The sequence below is a fragment of the Molothrus aeneus genome, chromosome 1 (assembly GCF_037042795.1).
Source record: "Molothrus aeneus isolate 106 chromosome 1, BPBGC_Maene_1.0, whole genome shotgun sequence".
Lineage (NCBI taxonomy): Eukaryota > Metazoa > Chordata > Aves > Passeriformes > Icteridae > Molothrus > Molothrus aeneus.
This window is the reverse complement of record NC_089646.1, coordinates 113,755,732-113,777,665: the sequence shown is the minus strand read 5'-3', so window position 1 is coordinate 113,777,665 and position 21,934 is coordinate 113,755,732. Positions and strand designations below refer to the sequence as shown.

The window sequence follows — 21,934 nt, the reverse complement described above, 5'->3', positions numbered from 1 at the left end:
TACTAGATGTCTAATAATTATGAAAATCTGGAGTAATTTCATTTTCACTAAAATTCACAGTTAATTCACAGTTAATTTAGTGGGAATCAGGCATGTAAATGGGAAGTGAATGGTATCTGTGAAGATTTCAACCACTGTGCTTTTGGGATAAGGATGTCTCCTTGAAATCATCTCTATAATAGGCCAAATTTTCTACATACAACAGACTTGAATGATCAATAGACTTCATGGAGTCTTTCCTTTTTTCCACACCTTAAATCTTTATGTGCTCATCTTCTTCTTTGAACAGTCACCTTCATAATCTCTGGGAAAGCTCATGTAAGTATGTACACTGACACATTGCTTAAAATGCGTATTCATTGGCCTTTTTTAACTGGGCCTGAAGAAATGAGGTTTGGACACATACTATTTATGAATGGATTCATCTAATCTTTTGAGAAACGAGCTGCAAAACTAAATCTCTACAGCTAAGACTTTTATTTCATGTGACTTCATGAGTTATTCTGTTGAACACATAAGCAGTTGTCTTAGAAAGTTGGGTTGAAAATGCAAGTTTGAATATAACAGTTGGGGACTAGTTTGTGGGTTTGAAAAACAACAATAAAACCCTTGCATTGTTCCCATAGTCTCACAGTTCCAGAATTCAATGTCTGTGAGAATAATATTGGTCAAGAGAATCATCTAAAAAAAAAGAGCAATGACTAAGACCAGAGCATTTGTAATTTGAGAATAAATTGGAGTAAAGAGAATTGCAACAGAGTGGATACCCAAAGAGTTGCTACTCAAAATCTTTACTATAAGAAGATGATTAGGGTCTTATAGCCCAGGATATGGAAAAGCCCTTTAGAATTTCAGAGGAAGGATTTAGCAAATCTGAACAAGCCTGTTCAAAAACTGACACAGAATCTGGATTATACAGAAAAAATCTGCTTGAATTTGCAGATGAGTAGTACTTCCATAGGAATGAGTATTCACAGAAGTCAAGTGCTATTGTTCAGGCTTTACTCTACAAGCTTTATTCTTGGCAAAAATGTAACACATTCTTATAAAATAAACTGTTTTTTAAAAGATTGGGACAGTTTAGGTTTTTGAAAGAAAAAAGAATCTGTTCCTCTTCTGTATCTGTACTGATACCTTATCCATTGTAGCAGGCAATCTTGCTGTTCAGATTTCTCTGACACTATCCTTAAGACATACTACACAGGACTATTATCTAATATCATCAAAAAGACTAATCTATTCAACTTCCTACAATGCTCCTTCAATCCAGATGAGCTCTACTACCCTGTCATTATTTTCAGATTTAACTTGTGAACTCTGATCTACCAGTTTGATCAGTTCTTGATGAGCATGACATTGGGCATGCATATTCTCTTCCAAAATGGAGAAAGAAAATACAGTAGACATAATGACTAAAATCAGGGTTTCTTTTCATACAAAAACCTAGTATCTTCTAGAGTCTTTAAAAATAGTAAGAAAAGCAGATAAAATAAACACAGTTATGTGTAAAGAATAAATTAAACAAATATCAAGTACATTTCTCTAGCTTTCTGCACCAGAGAAGAATCTACACTAGGTTGGCTGGCAAGAGTGAAATACTCTCTCTCACTCTCCCTAAAAGATTTCCAGGTACTTCATTTAATGATTTCCCTAAAACAACAACAACAAAAAAAACCCTCCTAGATGAAATTCTAAACATTAGGATCTAATAAAGTATCAGCTAGACATGTTCTTCTGATTTGAAAGAGATATTTCCTTTTGATCTGAAGTCTGTTTTAGTTACTTTGTTCTTTCGCCAACTACTCAAGGAATTACTCTTCTAGGAAAAGCTATTTAATCTCAAAAAGCAAAAATATGTTTACCAAAAAGCAAGAAGCGGGTGGAAAAATTTGAAACATGAAAAAAATAAGAGTCTTCTTGGAACACTGACAGTGTTCAGGAAAGATAACAAGAAAAGTTCATAGACTACTTTAGATGGAGGGGCTACAAATATGAGTTATCCTACAGAAATGTTATCACTTCTAACAGGCATATTTTAATAAAGCAGTGATGCCTCCCTAGTCTTAAAAGTCTGGAATATTAAAACAGAACTCTTAGATGTTGTTTAGTCCAATTCAGAATAATTTATCACCTTAGCTGTTTTACTGTAGCACGACAGTGATGAAGCTTAAAAACAATATGTTAGCTATGGAGACAATTGTTATATGCAATATAAAACATTAATATTTTTGATATTCTATCCATGAAAGCTTTTCTGAAAATATAAGTTCTAACAAAAAGACACTCTCAGATTTAATTACATTTTTCCTCATTATTTTACCTGCCCTCTAGCAAAAGTGATGAGGCTGTTTTTTGAGTTAAGCCATCGCTTCCCTGAGTCACTTTTTTCTCCTTGTATACGAAGATAAACCTCTCCAGTGGCATCTGCCTTCTTCAAGTCTCCCGTGTGCAAATAGATTTCATACTCCACAACTTCAGAAAAAATAGACAAAATAAATCCAAAAAATCAGCAGGAGAAAACACTTTTCATCTTGCCTGACACCCACATTAAGTACCAATTCTTGTACCACCAAGCAAGGTCTCTTCACTTCTGGTGACATAGACATAACCAAAACACATTCCTGCTGCATAACAGGATGGCAATCTAGAGAATATAGATTTGCTCTGCTTTAACACCACTCCCAGAAAATAAGTGCTACTGGTTGCTGTTTAGGGCACAGGATGTCTTGTGTAATATCCCCTTCCATAAAAGGTAGGAAAACCCTTCTTAAGGAAAAAGCCATACATACATCCTTCTTCAGGAAGTCTAATTTTTTCTTTCTATTATTTTCTAATATTTCTTTGATTTTCCCTCCCTCTATTTTTATTTATCACCAGTTAGACCATAATACTATCACAATATTCTTAAGTTAAAATATGTTAATACAAAATAAAGAATTAAAAATTCTTTCAACATCAGCTTTAACATATAAATAGAAAAGCCTACTGACATTTTGTATCATTCTCCAAAGAACCGGCCATTAATGACATAATGGCCCACAAATCTGGTCAGATAACTGAATTTTGAGTTTAAGGGAAAGCATTCCTTAGTTTCTCAGCTGTGGTCATAATACAGAGATTAGAAGAGACATGTATGTCCCCTATATGAAGCTTCTGCTTCCTTGCCTCTTTTTGTCACAATACATAGGGAAGTGATGCAGATGAGACCAGACTGAATTCATGACAAAGAAACTTCATGGAAATCTCCTACGTTCGCTTTTTAAATGACCTATTTCAGTCCCTGAGTTTCCTATGGAAACAAGGAACAAGGAAACACTTAAACAGAAGCAGGTCACAGTCTCAATATTCACTGTTATTTACATCATTTTAACAACAAGGACCCCAGGACAAAATAAGAAAGGTTTTTGGGGAATAGATTTTATTTTCCTCCTGGTGTTGTGTGCTCTAATTCAGATTATAATAGTAAGTATCATTTGCATAGTGTGTTCATCTGGGCTCATTTGTGTTATGAGCTGGTACTGTCAGTTTAGGAATCTAACTTCGGTGGCTATATTAGGACTGAGATTCTTTTGTAGCCAGCAGGGGAAGGCAGGTGCTATAGAAAACACCTCTGATGGGTTCCCACACATTCTAGAGATAAACACTAGAACTCAGAGTCTAAATTTAGATGGTCTAAATGTTCCTCTGCTTCCCACCACAGGCATTGCTTCTTCAGCCTAAGAATAAAAGCTCGGCTCTTGTAGCAACGCACGTTTGTAAAACACGACTGTCTAATATTTTCATAAGGACAACATTTTTCTCCACCATAAAATGCAGAGTCACATTTGGGATGCAGGTGATGAGCAATGCGCATGTACCAAGAATGTATATGAAAATATTTGCTTTATCTCCTGAACTTTTTATATCACAAACACTAAGAATTTTTTTTTAAGAACTGAGCAGCCTCAAAATTCAGCATCTTACAAGTCCTGAGCTATGTTTGACTACCAAAAATTATCAGCCCTTTCTCCCACAGCCTTCATCACTGTAGCAGTAAAACACAGACAGCATCTAGACTATGTGACATTTACATGCTGGAGAAAGACTTCCAGGCACACTCTGCCCCCTGTCCCTCCCTGGAACTTGGCTGGCTCTACACTAGCTGCTTTCCCAGACAATTCTGGTGTGCAAAGGAGGGGAGTGGTGTTTTAGACAGACATGAAATCAAGGAGAAACAAAGCACCTTCAACTTCACAGCTGACAGTACAAGCTAGAGAGCATGGAAATGCACATTATTCAAGTCTGAAACATGTATTTCAGTCTAATGTACATCATAGGATACATGAATATCTGAGTATACATCCTGGAAACATCTGATAATCTCAGTATATTTTTCTCCTTCAATCAATTTTTTTCCAAGGTAGAAATGGTCTATTTAAACAAACTGTACATTCTTTAAAAATATTATAATTATGAGAAAGTTCTAGTAGGTTTAAGAATGATTCAATGAACCCAGAAGCTAAAGCTGTCATTTAGTTTTATGCGTAGGTGATAGGAAAACAAGGAGGGGAAAAAAAAGCGTTCTGAGGATATTTATTTTAAGCTTTTCTTACAGCTCTTTTCACAAGTTGGTGCAATTCATGTTGAGTGTTATAATCAAAAGGTCTGAATTCAAATATTGTGACATCTTATATAGCTATTCCTTTCTATTTCTAAAATACAAAGGTCCCATAACAGGATAAATGGTTTTAAAGAGGGGGTTGGTATAGACTGTAACATTAATATTTTAAAGGAGTCATTAAATAACAAGGGCTGCATAAGTCTGCTAATGAAAGTGTGCTCATTTCAATAAACTTCTGAGATGTATTTATTTATCTTTGCCTTTTACTTCATGAGGATGATGTCTGAGAAATTCTGTTTGCTTAAATGTAGCTTTATTTCACTGCAGCACTATTTGCTTCAGGGGCTCCACCTGGGACTGCTTTATTTTTTTTAATAATTTAAACTAAGGACTGGGAAAATTCTTATCATTGATGGTATCACTTCATATGTGAAGATAAGAAGTAAATCAAGAGTTTTCCCATCCTGGAGCCCTAACATATCTCATTCCTTTCTTCAAGGGAGTTAAAAATGTTCTGCCAGGTAAAAGACAACATAGCTGCATTAAAGTCAGTGCAGCTACACAGACTTGATCTTTCTGGAGTTCCAGATGGTTGAAAATGCATGATCTGTCCAGGTGACACTTTGGTTAGCATTTAGCCAATGGCATTTTGCTTTCAGGAGAGTTAGGATATGAAGTTTCTGCGTTGTTCATTCAGAGTCTTGCCTCCTCTGTGTAACTGGGCCATGGGAGCAGGTTTGTTGAAGTCAAAAGGCAACTTGTATGAACAAGATCAAAATACTTTGTTTGAATAAGATCATGGCTGGCCACTTCCATGGGGGTAGATGAGAAAGCACAGTGCTCACATTTTTACTGCTTTTGTCCATTAATATTTGAATCATGAATATATAGACCCACAAGCTTAGCTTAGAAATGTATGTAGTGCTTCTGCTGAGTCAGTGCTTTCAGCTGAAACTGCTGAATCTATTGATGCATAATTTAAAGCTCAATGTATTCATAGCAAATATTTACCATTTATTTTCCACTATTTAAGGGAAATAAAAGTACAAAAAGTAGCCCCTATGAAAGGAGTCATAACTGAAAGGGAATGCTGGGAAATGGGGTAAAAGTTTTTAGGCTGAGTTTGAGAGCATTCTGATTGTGTTCTGTATGAACAGCATACCCAAACAACAAAAATCTACTAAGACAAGGTATTCTGTTCAAGTTTTTAATTCTTTGTCTCTTCCCAGTCCTATTTAAAAAAATTCTCTTTCAGATGTAAGCCAACATATTGCAAAACTGAAAGTAATCACTTAATGTTCAATTGAAAAGGAAAAAAAAACCCATAAATGAAAGATAGGAGACTAAAAACTTTTTTTCTAATTATTATTTTGTATTTCTTGTGTGTGTGTCTATGAATAAAACCAAAATATAACAAAGAAGAAATTTTAGACTGAAGTAGTATTTGGACCCCAAAGAATAAAAGTGATATTAACAGTTCCAGTTGTAAATCACTGGACTCCATAAAATGGTTTGTTAGAAGCTTTCTAGGCCTGTAGATACTTCCATATAAAGATTAATTTTTGAGAGAGAGAACACATACATGTCTTTTCCCAGAAATTTTCCAAGAAAAACACCCTAAATCTCTAATATACCTCAATAATTAATTACTTTACATATCAGAAAAATGCTTTCAGACAGTGTCTCCATTTGGCTCTCAGCACCATATATCTTAGCACAACAGAGGCTTTGAGAGGTGTATTTAGAATATTTTAGCATTTTAACTTTTTAAAATTTTTGTAATTTTATATGCAGTAAAAAATGTAACAAGCTTGAATTCAGAAGATAACTGTTCATATTTACAGTCCTTCTTGTTTTTTCTTAAATAAATTAGGGAAATAGGGCCTTTTAATAAAGTCTGGAATTACTATATTCATGATTGTAAATCCAACATATATTACATCCAACACCCAATGTATTTTGAATCTGATGGATCCGAAGTCTAAAATGGTAAGATTTTTCAGTACATGAATACTAGACGACAATTTTTTTAATTATGTAAACCCACACAAGACCAGAAATTTAAAGGGTCTTAGCTATTTCCTTCAAGTTTCAACTTTAGGTTAGATGAAATATTTAGGAAACTCTCTTTAGAGAACAGTCTTCAAAAGTCCATGTGGTCTATTTTATTTCTTTTTCTGGGCTGCTTCCATCTTTTTCTATTAGTTTCCATTTAAGCAGAACACTCTTTGTACTATAGCCTCTAGCAATAAACCTCTTAACTGGCACTAAAAGCCTCAATATATGATCTTTACTCTCTCCATCAATCCTCTTTATTCTAATGAGCTGAAAAACTGGGAAGCTTGTCCTTAAGTACTAGTGATCAAGTTATCAGTATACAATTGGTTGTTCCAGGGGAAGTGGTTGGGGGTGGTTGGCAGAAATCAATTATCTCTCTGGCATCGTATCATTCACATGTACTACTAACAGCAGAGAAACATGCAACTTCATGTGTATTTTTGTAGAACATCACTTGCTGTGCTATGAATTTCTCATTGACATCAATAAAACACTAGTTTAATTGAAATTCTTGAACATCTCTTAGCTGGCTACCTGTGGCATTTTAAAAATTCAACCTTTGTTGCGCAGGGGGTCTGCAATTCTTTCCCTCTTTACTTTGTTTCTAGATCACATACATTTCTTTGTGAATAGGAAGAGACAAATAGTATCACACAGTAGATGAGTACATATTTTGTACTCATCTTCAGCTGACATACCATTAATTTGAAGAGAGAATAAATAATCAAGAGTTAAAACTGCAACATCATCTAATGTGAAAGAAGCCAAATATTGTGTTTGGTATCATCACTTAGATCATCTCTCATAATCCTCATACCAGTAATTTCTCTGTTATGGTAAACGCATGTGCAAAACCAACACATTCCGTAATATTAATTTCTTATGGAAATCTTCACACAGTATTTTTGGCCCAAAAGAGATATACTGGTATTCCAGAGACAGATCCTGACCCCAGCAACAAAAAAGGACACAGCTTACCAGGCAAAGGCTCCTGATCTGCATAGAGAGCTGGCAGCTCCACACATTTGTCTTCCTTAGGGTTGAACCAGCAGTCAAAAGCTAAATACATCTCTTCCTTTGTGTCTGTGTGCTTCATATGCAGTAAATCTAAGTGCCATGGCTGTTTTAACTCAGTGTGTGGGCCAGTTACCTGAACTTTGTATATTGAGCCAATACCTGCCAGTTCATCCTGTGTGAGGAGAAAGAGAAGATGAATGGATCTCATTTCAATTGTGCCAGAGCAAACATAGTTGGCAGCTGTATGGAACAGTTGAACAAACTTCAGTAGTTAAAAAATTGGGGCAGATTTATAAATAGTACTATTTTCTAATTAACTTTACTAATTTCTAATCAATATAAAATTGATTTAAAAACACAAATAGGTTGTGTGTGCTTGAAGTTTGATATTAAGGAACAAGCAATGGCAGTCGCTGCTGAAATTTGTGCATAGAACAAGGCACAATGTTCATAAACATTACACAGATTCAGATTATGTTTAGGCACACAAGATTTAACCAATTTTTAAAACTTTGGACAACATTGGAAATATTTCTTACAACCATAAAAATTATGTCATTAAACATAATTTTGAAAGAAAGCTAATCCAGTTTTGAGGGAACATTCAAGGCATCCTTCATCCTCACTCTAGATCATAGATGTTGTACATTAAAATCTTGCATTCATACTTGAGAAGAAAAACTGAATCTGGTTCTACTGGGGATAATGCACCATCTCTAGGACATACCCCATTGCTTGAGTAGGTGAAAGCAGAGGAGGCCTTAGATGTTATAATTAGTGATTTAAATTGAATTTTTTTTTTCCACTGTAAGGAAAAAAAAGGGAGAAAAGAGAAGTTGTGTTTTCCTATTCGATACTATTCTTGGATCCTTTCCCCCGCTCTTTCATTTTAGGTATGCCCAGAGAGTAGAAGTCCATGTGGCCTGACTTCAGCCTTTCCTCTGACAGGGCACCTCCATCTTCATACTACTTCTTTTTTGTATTTACCAGAGATTCTTGGAAATAGCTTAAAAGCCCTCTGAGTACTCCTCATTTTGGATCATGTTTGTGGGTTAGTCTAGTCTGCTTAGTTCCTCTTTCACTAAAGAAAAGAGGAGCATCAAAATACAACAAATGATTTCTTTAGCTCAATTATAAAATTCAATTCATTAGGAGGAAAAAGGAAGAGACAATAAATAACGGGGAAAAAAGAAACCGTACTCGAAAAACCAGTTCAGAGAAACTGATGGCAGGGATGAATAAATTACATGAGAGAGAAAAGAGAAAAATTAACCTTCTGTGCATTTAGTCTCATTTATGATTCTTCCTTCTCTATCATCAGCCCCAAAAGCTCTACAGTATACCATGGCATATTGTATGCTTACAAATTGCTGATTTTTGTGAGATCAACAAAGCCTGTAAATCAGTACCTGCCACGTGCTATACACTGTGATGTGCACCAAGGGACCAATCCGCTCACTTAAACATTCTCAGTATGAGACACTGGGAGAATTTGCTCATTCAAAAACCATTGTTCATGTGTTGCTCCCTACAAACAGAAATTATGATCTGTGCCAAACTACACAGAGGACTTAAAAATCAATCTGGTAGTTTAGTTTAAAGAAACAATTTATCTCAGAATTAAGTGGATTATTGGCTACATGATTCGTAGGGTTTTCTTGCAACAGAGAAAGGTTGAAGTACTTTGATCTGAATTGCTTTTCCTGTGACTTGAAGTGGCAACTTTTTGTGACTCAGGTTGCCGTAGAAGATAAAAGAAAGGCAAATTGGCTCCTCTTCAGCACTCAAATCAGATCCAGTGATATCCATTATCCAGAAACCTGACTTCATGTTGATTTCAGGCAGTTTAGGAGTAAGAGTTGACCTTTTACCTTTAAAAATTATCAAAGAGAAAGGAAAGATGACAGCATGAGAGAATGGCATAATCTAGCAGGACCACAGCCTTTACAGTACACAAACAAAGCTCTTTTTGCAGGTTATGTTGTATCTATAGCAACTGCTCACTAAGAAGAACACATCAATAGCTTTATTATATTTTTGTGAAGAATTTAGCAGTTTAATGCTCTTTCTGTGTTTAAAATTTAGTTTCAATGGCATTTTTTGATGCCAATGTATTTTCCCTGTCATGTTTGGAAGTAATTTGTAAGAGAATACCCAGTCAACTTTTAGAGGTCTAAGTAATTGTTCTTTAAAGAGCAATCAGTGTTACTAAAGCAAATTTATCATTTAAGAGCATGTAACCATATGTAGCATGCAGGCACCTAATGCAAAATGAACAATTCTAATGAACTTTGCTTGTCACCAGATGTTGCCTTGCAAAATAATAGGTGGTTTAATAGTGTGAGACTGGCAGGTAACCTATAATAAACACACAAAGTTATCTGCCAGATGCTCAGAAGATCAATATCTCCCTCTCTTTCTCTTCATTAATTGTTGTTATTATTCATTTTAGTTTTAACCAGTCTAGGTGGAGTGAAAATGATTTCATGAAGAGGAACACCTCAGGAAAATGTACTTTCGACAACTCAGAAAAACCACACAACTGAATCAAGGACATCTCGTGTCTCACTTCCTCTGGACAAAGACATGTGGTTCATTTTCTTTGCATTGAATTCTTTTCACAGGATTGAAGGAAGAAGTCTTTTACTACTTCTGAATGACTAAAGGTTCTGCTGTAAGTGTTCTTTTGCCAAGTACATCCAGGTTTAGATTTGTGCAAATCATGGCATAGTAGTAGGTGTGAAATGAGCAGAAACAAGCATACCAGAATGGCTGCTTTGTGTTGTGGAATGCTCTCACAGGTAAAGACTAGGCTCATTTCACAGAAGTAATTTTTCTTTAGATTTCAAATGAGATTCTAGGCCAAAAAATAGTACATAAAATTTAAGCTATTTATCCCCACAAGGTGCACATCCTATGCTTGGCTGTTTATCTCTCATTAAAAAGTGCTGTGTTTAATTTGGAAGGCAGGTGCTCCATATGCAGCACATTGGGAAGACAGAATTATACTAATTTTGACCTTACCAGATGTGGCTCTGCTACAACACTAAGATCAAACTGAAAATTCACATTATCAATAAAAGAAGGATACTGTAGACATCTAAATGAGCTGTAGTCAAACACATGTATATAAAAATGGGCAGGTCAGCTTTGCAGAACTTACCAACTGTTACAATCTCACAAACAGTCTCACACAAACCCAGATGAGTATCAAGCCAGTTCCACAGTGGAAAGACCCACTCTTTGTCTGAATCTTGTGATTCTTTGACTGTTACCATCTTGAGATACATCCCCGCCCCATAGCCTTCTCCATCATGACCTATGACCACTTTTTGCAAATGACTCAGAGAAACAGCTTCCACCAAAAATGAATCCACCTGCAAAACAGGGAAATACTTAATAAAACAAAATTTTGACCTGAACTTTGGGGAAAATATAGGCCTGAATTCATCTGAGAATTCAAAATTTTATAGTCTGATTCTTTGCAAAGTTTAACATAGCATGTCCCTGCTGAATCGAAGAAAGCACACACTGATTAGAAGTAACATTTAATCCTATATTCATCATTAATAATGCATTTTAATTTCATTTGATGTTTGGCCAATATATATCACTGCATCAATCATTTCATATTACATTAAAATCTATATACCTCAATTTTCTGACAATCAGTTATGATAAGATTTTGGTTCTAATGAAATTTCTATCTTTCAGGTATCTAGTTTCTAAAGCTTATCATACAAGATAAGCTTTAGATATATATTAATATAAAATATAAATTAATATAAGAGAAGCTAGATATATATTAATAGTTCTAAACCAAAGTTAGAAATTCAAAGAGTGTTTTTACTCCAAGATAGCTTTATAATTATTCTCCAGTAGTCAGAAAACCTGACTTTTTGCTTTCCTTACAAAACAAAAATAATTGTGGAGCAAATTGAGTAGAGTAAGGGAGGAAGTTAATATGAAATTGAAGAGTAAAAGATGAGAGATGGGAAGGGAACCAGAATGGAGAAGGCAAAGAAAGACACAAGAGAAGTAAACAGAAGTGGCAGTAGATGAGAAAAGGGACCAGAAAAACAAGATAAGTAAAAATGAGAAATACAAAGAAAGAAATTTTATGCCTCACTACATTTTTGTACAAAAGTCAGATGTTCTGTATAAGGCCCAGCCAGGGGCCAGATGGATGTCACAGTAACTGCTAAAGGTTAGAAAGTTATGAACAACTGGGGTTTGACAGCAATATCTAGGAATATAATTAACACCATGATTCATATAAAAGAATTCAGTAGGAGGAACTAACTAAACTGGATGTCAAAACAATTTAAAAACCAAGATATTAGAAAGCTCATCTCTAAAGAAATACAGTGGTTGCCAAAGTCCTATGTGTTGTCTCTATTACTTTTTAAATAAAATATTGGAGAAGCATTTTTTTTGCTACTAATATTGAAAGTACTTTCATATAACAAAAGGATTTTTTTTCTACTAATAGTCAGAACCCAGCAGCAGATTTTGAGCAAAAATCATTAACTTCATTAATTAAGGTATTTTAGGAAATAAATCCATGTATGAACATAAAATAATTACAACATAGTACTGTCTTCTGTATATAGGCATGGTTCTGAGACATACACAGAAATGAAATTTAAAAATTTTCTCAGTTCATTACTGACTCCATTTTCACGTGAACAAGTGCTGTGGTAATAATCAAATAAAATTATTTCACAGAAAGCTAAGCTTCTCCTTGACAATGGACACTTTTGCATGTGTTTTTTCAAACATTCTTGTTCAGCGAGTGAAAGTCTAATTCCCAAGAGAATTTTATTTATAGGGATTATCTGGAAACACTGGCTTTATATGCATTCTTTTTCTAAGTGGAACTTTTGTTTCTTGCCTAAACTTACTGATATTGAGTTGGTGTTTCAAAGTGGAATTGTGGTTTCAGAAAAATCATAGACTGTAAAAGTCTCATGGAAATTTCTCTAATTAATTTTTCACTGATTGTTCAATTTTTTACTCCCTGCTCTGTCTTAAATTTGGAACAGATGAAGTCAGAAGCATGATCACAGAAGGTTCTCCCCTCTAATCTGCTTTGTATCACTCATGTGAAGCCTTTATTGCCACGTGGATATGTTCTTGTACAGGAAATGAATAACACTGGCATTGGTCTACTGTGAATATCTGGAAGAGAAATTCTGTGAATGTTTCCAAATTCTTGCCTATCTAGCCAGATGTATTCTGGGTAGGCTTTAAGCTATATTTAATGCAGTGCTGACCCCTGCACATATAAGACTGCATTATGGTGCCATTACCTTATTTCTTTGAAATTTTCTTCCTTTCATTAGAGATGTATCAAGTTTCCTCACACCTGTGTCCCCTCTTTTGCCATAGAGGGTGATATAAACATTTGCAAAAGTCCCTGCTCCCCAGCGGTCACCAATATGTACAGAAACAACATACTTATAGACTGTACAAAAAGAAAAGAAAAAGTTTAGTTAAATCTGAATAAGTACAAGCTGTACTTAAAATAAAACTGCAACACAGAATATTTAGTAAGACTATAGGGCTTTTTTAATTTCTGCAGCAACAAAAAAATCTGCTACAAAATGAATGAAATAATCAGGTTACTCTTTATGAATCTGATCTCTTCATGCTGAGCTCAATGAAGACTTTCCATTCATTTTCTTATAAATTTGAACAAAATTGGACTAGGACAATTTAGACTTATGCATCTAGGCAAATTCTGCCCAACCCTGTTTTATTGTGCATGATCTGGAAAGTAAGAACTAACTGATTTGAGTTAGTTCAGGAACAAAACTAAATACTAATTAAAAACTGAATTATCTTTGAAATAGATAATAATTAACACAGCTCAAAGAATAAGAATGAGGTTATGAAAATTTAAATAACAAACAGATGCAACATAGCCTCTGGATGCATGACATGACATACAAGTATAAAAACGTACAAAATGCACTTCCTAACTGAAAGAAGGAAACTATAAATTCTGTGCCTTTATATTGATCCTGTATGAATGAATTTCTACAATCAGATCAGATTTTCTTCCAAGGAAGATCATTTAATTGCATATAGATTCAAGCTCGTACAAAAAGAATAACCAAAACTTTTCAAATGTGTTTTTAATGTACAGTTCTGCAGAATTAACATTTAACTAATGTAACACTATACTTTCTTTTAAGGTCATGAATAGGTTTGAGTATCCATGGATCTGAACTTCTGGAACTTTAGTTTAGCAAAGTAGTCGTGTCTCTAATTACTTTTATCTCAATGTGTAACAGCTAGCTTTTCTGAACAAATGCAGGACTTCTGTAAGTCTTCACATTTCAAGGACATCTCTGAGAACTCATAACATAGCAAAAAAGTAGTCTTTAGGAAAAAAACCCCAACCTTTCTGTGCAATAAGGCTTACTTCTGATACTTGCATCAGCAAGTAAAGCTTTTGTAAGCTTTCTATACTATTCTATAGTAACTCTAGAACAACTCATTTCTATGGCTTTGAATGTGTTCATTTCCCTAAAAGGTCCAATTGTATTGTTCATTTTTTTTCTCATTAAATTCAGAAGACTTAGCAACTGTAAAATCCAATACACAACTTAACTGGAAAATTAAAATATAATTTTCAGCATTCTTGCAGTGCATATGTGAAGACAGGTGCAACAGAGCCACTGAAGATATCAAATCCAGACAAAGCACTATATATATCTGCAGCACTGAATTTTTTTCAAGCCATTAATTTACAGTGTTTATGTCTTCTTGGTGCTTTTACCTGGTAAAGTTTTCTGGTCCTCAGTGAATGCAGGGAATTCTTTTACCAGCTCCTTATCCCCCCTCTCTAGAGTGAGCCAGCAGTTGCACTCAAAGTTCAGTTCTTGTTTCATATGCAGCTCTTGTAAGTGAAAAGACTTCAGATGCCAGCCCTTAAAGCCTGGCACATCATCACAGCTGACTCGAATCTTGTATACTTCTCCCAGATCTCCAGTCTCAACCTGCACCAAATAGCATGAGGAAGAGGGTACTGTCAAGGCTGGTTCACTTAGAAAGATTTTCCCCAATCCCAGTGTAGAATTTCTAAACTTAACAGTAAATGAAGGAAAAATTGAGTTTGAGGCTGGGATAAGTGTATGATGGAATCAATCCTTTTTATTTCATGGTATAATTGTGGGTGAAATGATCTCCTTTATTAGTATTGTAAGCATGATACTCTGTAAGCATACATACTGTAAAAACATGATAACTTAGGAGTGAGTCACAGTTAAAATTAGGATGATCTATGCATTTAAGCTATTTAGACAAAAGGTAACACAAAGTTGTGACCCTACTGGAGAAAGAGAGCATTAGCTTACAATTAAAAATTCTAATATCAGCAGCCAAGTGAGGTATTAATTTAAAGATGATTACTGTGAGCCTGGAATTGCAGAATTGTTTAGGTTAGAGAAGACCTTTAGATCATCAAGTCCAACCATTAACACAGCACTGCCAATTCCACCAGTAAACCATGTCCCTGAGTGCCACATGAGCATGTTTGTAAATACCTCCAGGATGGTTACTCAACCACTGCCCTGGTCAGCCTGTCCCAGTGCTTGGCAACCCTACTGGTGAAGAAGTTTTACTAAATTCTCATTTGCTAAATGGTTTTGTCTAGAACATAAAACTACTTTTCAACCAATTCTTCATTAAAGGAAAGGGATATTTCTGAAAAAAATAAATCATTTATGTTACAGAAATAGCTGTGTAGCATGACACAGTCCTGTTCCCATACTACACGTGGAAATTCAGAAATTGGTTGCTGATTGTGGATAATTATTTGCATGACATTAACCACTGCATGATAACTCTTCTGAACAACAGGAAGTAATGCGGCAGCCATGCACTGGGCAGCTATAAGAAAGACAGGATGGAAAGTGATTTTGAGTGAAACAACTGAGAACTAGTAATTTTTAAAAGCATTTTTTTATGAAGTATCAAAATACTTAATACCAAAAAAATGTTGCCAGTGGCTTTGTTCTTCTCTAATATTGCTGATTTTTTCCCCCTCTATCAGTCACAGCTTAAGATTTGGTGTCTTTCCACTGAATAAATCCATTGTACACCCTATAGCATCACAATAATAAACTGAAATTAGCTTTACACAATCATGCCCTAGCTCTGACAGCACTACCAGCAGATTGGCTCCTAAGACAGAGCACAGACCTAACAGATCAATTTATTTTGCTTCTCAGTAGAGCTCTGAACGTGACAGCCCCTCACTGCTGACCTCGCTTGCTTAAAGCTAGTTCATGCACAGGGAACACAAGCATGTAGGGGAGTATCAGCTACCTCATTCTAATTAGAGGGGTACTAAAAAATGTGCTTTTTTCATTTTGAGAGAGCTGGACATCATTTTTAGTAACTGGTATGCAAATAAAGATATAGTAAAATATCAGAGTATGAAGAGGAATAATTAATTGAAAATAAAGCTACCTGTCCAAACCATTTTACAGGAATTTTATGACCAGTTTATGATGCAGAACTTATAAAAAGAGGCCTTTGGTAGGAAGGAATTGCACTTGATGGATTAAAAGATCCCTTCTGGTCTGAATTTCTTGAGGTAAGTATTATAAATGGTTGCCATTCCACTCCTACACAATTTCATGACTTAGGGCATTGTTTAGGGAGCAGGGAAGAACTCCTTTCCATTGCCTATATAAAAGCCCTGGGCTGCTCAGAACCTCTCAGCTCCTGAGCTGTGACTGCACAGTACCCAAAAAGGCCACCCAGCAGTAGTTACACACCAGGAAAGAGGGCACCAGACTTGTCCTCTCTCTAAGCCTAGCCTGCCCTGCCTGTCTCTGTGCCATCGTGCTGACAGAGATCAAAGGTGTCCCTGACTCAGTCCCCATTCCTGCACCGGGAAAAGGGAAATGAGTGGGCAGTTTTGCATCAAGATTTTTCACTCATGCTGTGTATGTTGCAAAGGATATAATTAGCTATGTATCATTAGCTGTGGTGGACTAAGTGGATTAATTCTTGCAAAATATACATTCCACCTTATTAAATTTAACAGGAATTATTTGGGTTCATTGAGAGGAGAGTGCACAGGTTCTAAACTACAGTTCTTTTCCAGACAACAAAGTCACTGCTTCTTCTCTTTCAGAACCAGACTACCAACTTTTAAATTATTGCCTGCAGATTTTTTTTCTCATGCAGGGATCCCATGACTGTATCACACAGCTACTCTAAATACTGTGAACAATTTATTCCATAAAGCTCTGTTTGGGAGTTGCAAAAGTACAGAACTTGGTTATTTTTATGTGACAGGGCAAGCTGTAACTCACATTTTACTTTGTCTTCTGCTACCCTAATTTGCAATTCACTAGGATTCTAAGTTGACATAAATACATGTGGTATAATCCTTGTGGTAGGAAATGCACAGAGGAGACTTATAGGAAAATAATTCCAGAATACAGGACAGAGTATTTAGAAGCCACAATTGTTCTGTTTCTAGAATCACAATCTCAATTCCCTGACTGCCATTGAACCAGCAAGTACTAATAATCATACTGTTTATGATCCATGGAATTAAACACCAGCTATTTTCAAATGAGTATATTAGATAGTTCCCCTTTTTTCATGGATTTGTGTTTTCACTTACAGCTGTGGCCAGCATTAGCCTTTTTGTTCAGCTCCATCATTGTACCCAGCACTGCCATTACATCATTCTTGCAATCTTTTTCTGACCAGTTTGGTACAAGCAGTTTTCCTTTGGAATATGATATTCTATCCTGGGTTCCAAAATTGTCTGTTCCCTCCACCAATGTCTATTAATGGATGCAACATGAACTTTGAAGCAGAGGCAGACATATAATCCATCACAAAGCATATATCCAGTGAATGTCCTGGTTTTGAATATTTGCAAGAGGATACTTTACCTCATTCATTATTATAATTTTCTAATTAATTTTTTCACATTTATTTCTCCTGAATAGCTTTTTCTAATATTCAGAACTTGAAATCTTAGCTGAGTTGGTGTGATTTGTCACATACTAAAAAACACAGTATGTTTTCCATTACGTGACTGAATCTCTAAGAGTGAGGCTCTTAAAACTAGGAGGAGACACTGGGTTTCTTAAGATATTAAAGACTGGTGATACAGATGATTAGAAAATTGCATAACATTTTAAATCTTTTCCTCTTCAACTCACACAGGGCTTCTCAAAGACATCATGCCTAGGGTAATGAAAGCCTTGTATATTTTACTGTTTGGGTGCATATTTAAATGTAATTCCTTTTCATTCTTTTCTCTGTTAAAACAAACAAAAAAAACCCAAAAAAATCACACACACTCACCCCACCCATAAATTATTCTAGTTAATAGGGTTTCATCAAACCTATTAAAATTCAATTGGACAGCCATCTGTCCTAAACTCCAGAAATCCTTCTGCTTGTTGCTTGGAGCATCATCTCATACTGTGGAATTGGATTATTGTATTATGTGATTGGAAACTTTCTGTCACCTTTTTAATCCTTAACACAAAATACATTCAGAATTTATTGTGTATTTACCAACAGTCCTACTTGAAGAGCACTATTGCTCATTTCGTACAGCCCATGTTAGTACTTTGGACAACAGTTTTATGCATCCTAATCTCACACCCTGTCCCATATATTTTAAGATTCTCTGGAGAAAAGAATGTGCACAATACAGTAGGACCTTCCAAAGACACACTCTGGCAAGCTTACTCTGCTAGCAACCAGGAAACAGAGATGACTGTGAGAAAGATCTATATACTTTACAAATCTATTCATTCCATCTGAGATCAATGATTGATTCCAATCATCACCAGATTACCAAGGAAAAACATTCCACCACTTCACTGGTTTCTTGCCATGCTGCCTTCAGCACTACTAGTCCTGTCAGATTTCATAACATTGATGCATTCGCCTATTTTTTGATTTATTTTTTAAAGCTCAGGTGTTCTAATTAAGTTCTTTCTTTTTAAGCAGCTCAACTACCATACTGCACATTTCTGAGACTACTAGAACCCAAGTGTACCTAAGAGCATGCTTCTATTTCCTCTCTTTTAATTTATTCTTTATGCTTGCTATGTGCAATTAAACTACACCTGTTCTTTCATAGGAGTTGATTGGGCATATTTGGGATGGAATAATCATCCTGAATATGATACATATCTGTGCATATATTTGTGTGAGAACACCTGGAAAATCAGGAATTTACATGCCTTTCTGTCCTCAATGTGCAATAAATGTATCTCTGAGATCAAAATTAAGCTTACTGTTTGAAAACTATGTGAGCTGCTTATAGCACATAACCAGTTGTTCTTTTTACTGTGCTATATTATTAAGGATGTTTGTCTAGGACCAGGATCTTGGGGGAAGGTTAAAAGTTCATTTATTCAGGCTTTTTGGAAAGCTGAAGTCACAGCTTGTCCTCATTGTGATATCACGTTCATGCCTCCAGCCTGCTGCTACAGTGAGAAAACATAAGCAAAGTCTTCTTATTCTTCTGCATAGTCTTAGCAAGAACAAAGAAAGGGAAAGCAAAATGAAACTGGGTTTATTGGCTCAAGCACCTAAAGAGGTGTGAGGGTGTTTATGGAGATACCTGTGAATCCCCAAATGCCCCTTTATACCAGAGCTGCTATTCTGTAACCTGCACTGTAAGCAATGCAGCAAAGAGATAAAACGCCATGCACAGTAAATAATGCTCAAATAGTACAAACTTCTTCATACGAAGCAATAAAAACAAGGACAAAAATAGCTGTGGGGAGAACACAAGCACTAACCCAAAGTCTATCCAAAGTATGAACATGCTGTCATATATTACAAAGGTTCTATTATCATTAAACGGCAAGGATTCCATATTGCTAGAGTTTTGCACCTCCTTGATGTTTCTTGTAGGCAGCTCCTCAAGGCACTGACTCTTCCCTGCCCTCACAGCAGCCAACTGACTCCAGTGCCCCCCTCAGCCAACCAATCCACTCTTTTATAACACTCCTCTGATTGGCTACAGATGTGGCCTGTTAAAATCAGGCCTGTCCTAATCCTTAATAATTGGCTCAGCCCCAACTCTTTGGGGGTAAGATTACTTTCTATACTTTATTTAGGCATACTTTCTATGCCTTTATTTACTTATGTTCTGTCCCCTTACATGAACAAGCATTCAGAAAGCTGCTAGGGTGGAAGGCTACAACACATAGTGGTACTGTGTACCAAGGGTAGTAGATTATGAGGGACAACCACAACTGACACACAGAAATACAAATTTCTCCTGGTGTGATACCTAATCATTGAAATTAGGCAGCCTTAACAAGGAATACGCGCCACTTGGGAAATTACCAACATGCTGGATGTAGCAGCATCGCTGCTTAATGCAATGGTGCTTGCCAAAATTCAGTCAGCTGGTGCTCCTGCTCCACAGATAGATTCTGCCTCTACTGATCTCTTCAGTTTATGCTCATGGAATAGGATAGGAAGCTTGTTTTGTTGCTCAGTGTGTTTCCCGTGTGTTTCCTGATAAGCAGCTGCTTCCTTGTCCTTAAGAAATACCATTTATCTTTTCATTTACTCCCCATAAAGTTCCTAAATTGCTTTAGCTTGTTATTTAAACTAAAAATTCAGCCTGGATCAGGTCATTACAATGAGTCTTTGACATAATTTTCTAAATGTAGTTTTGCCATTGTTTTCAGAATGTTTATTGCAGCCATTGAAAAGTCTTTCTGAGCTATATAAAACTGCCTCAAATTGCAAGCTATTTCTCCCATCTTGCTGGCTAGAAGCTGTACTTCATGACAATCAACAGAATTTGCAATGACCTAGCCTAGAAAGCCAGGACAGAATTGAAGATTTAAAAGATTCTCTTCAGATGAATCCTCTAAAATTATCAGCATGTGTGTCAGGCATGTGGGCGGTCAGGATGGTGGTAGGGTTGATTTTAATACTGGCCATCTCTAAGCTATTGCTTCAGAGTTCACCACACTTTGATATGCATGAATGCATTCTCCAGTGATTTGTGATTATCCAGAAAAATCCTCCGCCTGCTGACCCGAGAGACAGAACAATCCTGTGGAGAGTGGATACTACTTTACAAAGATGGAAATGAATGAAAGAAAAGCCCACTTATATCCCCTGGGAGTGCTGCCCAATCCTTCATCTTCTGCATTCACAAATAATTGTATATTGCCTTTTGTGTGAACTTCAACTCAGGAATCTTTAGGGATTCAGAAAAAATGCAAGATGAGCTGGTGAATGCAATAAAATACACACAAGGGTCCATGGTGCTGGCTGCAGTAGAACAGGACTAGCAGGAGGAGATGACCCAAGACCTATACTTATGTCATTCCATCTTTGTAAATAATTACATCATTTTTTAGCAGACAAATCAACTGTATATATATAATGCTAGTTATGTAAACCCCCCCCCACACACACATCTATACATATATCTATAACCATATTGATAGCTATATATCTATATATATGTATCCTAGAGGGCAATGTCATGATAAGTTCTATGTAGAACTGTATATTTCTGACTTACAATGAATTCATCAGTGGCTCTGGGGAGAAAGCACACATATCCTGGGGTTTGTGGAGAAAGCAGAAGCTCATTACTTTTGCCCTTTGAGCCATAAATCACAAAGGTCCTTTTACACTCCTGTGGCTCTGGGGAATCTCCATCTGTTTTAACCTGCACTCTCCACCGTTGTGCTAAAACAGGAAAAACATTTTTAGCATCAATCTACGAATTAAACATTTTTAGGATCAATGGTAGAGAGCAATGGATGCCTTTGAAGAGTTATAGATTACCACAAGTTTACATCCCATTCACTAAATTAAAAAAATTACTAATTAATAATTAATTTTTTTAAATCCCTTGAAGATAATTATAGCTCAGACTTGATAAACATAATACAATTGTTGAAGTGGGTATGAAAACAGTAATTAATACCTAGGAAGCAGAAAAAAGGCACTTTGCTTAAGGGTGTTTTTTGCATTCTTTGTATCAAAATAGTTACTTTAATTTCAGTAATAATTTTAATACATTTCAGTTCTTAGAATGTTCTTATGTAACATGAAAAGAATATTAACATTTTGAAAGACTTGTACATGATACATTTGTAAGACCTGCTGGCTAACACATAACTAGCTAAACAATGAAACTTCAACTTTTTTTCAGATTTTTCTAACTTAATTTGTCATGTTCGGTATGCTCATTTGTCAGATCAGATCACTCATCAG

The 21,934-nt window shown here is 35.7% G+C and overlaps 1 protein-coding gene across 1 annotated transcript in view; it reads right to left on the bottom strand.

Moving 5' to 3' along the window:
* RP1 (RP1 axonemal microtubule associated) overlaps positions 1–21,934 on the bottom strand; it is a 164,908-nt gene that overhangs the window by 53,863 nt on the left and 89,111 nt on the right. The window contains exons 30-36 of the mRNA XM_066547495.1: positions 21,234–21,403; positions 14,463–14,682; positions 12,988–13,142; positions 10,839–11,052; positions 9,359–9,546; positions 7,637–7,847; positions 2,321–2,472 (exon numbers count right to left, since the gene is read on the bottom strand). Of these exons, the coding sequence (XP_066403592.1) occupies positions 2,321–2,472; positions 7,637–7,847; positions 9,359–9,546; positions 10,839–11,052; positions 12,988–13,142; positions 14,463–14,682; positions 21,234–21,403 (1,310 nt within the window). The remainder of the gene's footprint in view (positions 1–2,320; positions 2,473–7,636; positions 7,848–9,358; positions 9,547–10,838; positions 11,053–12,987; positions 13,143–14,462; positions 14,683–21,233; positions 21,404–21,934) is intronic.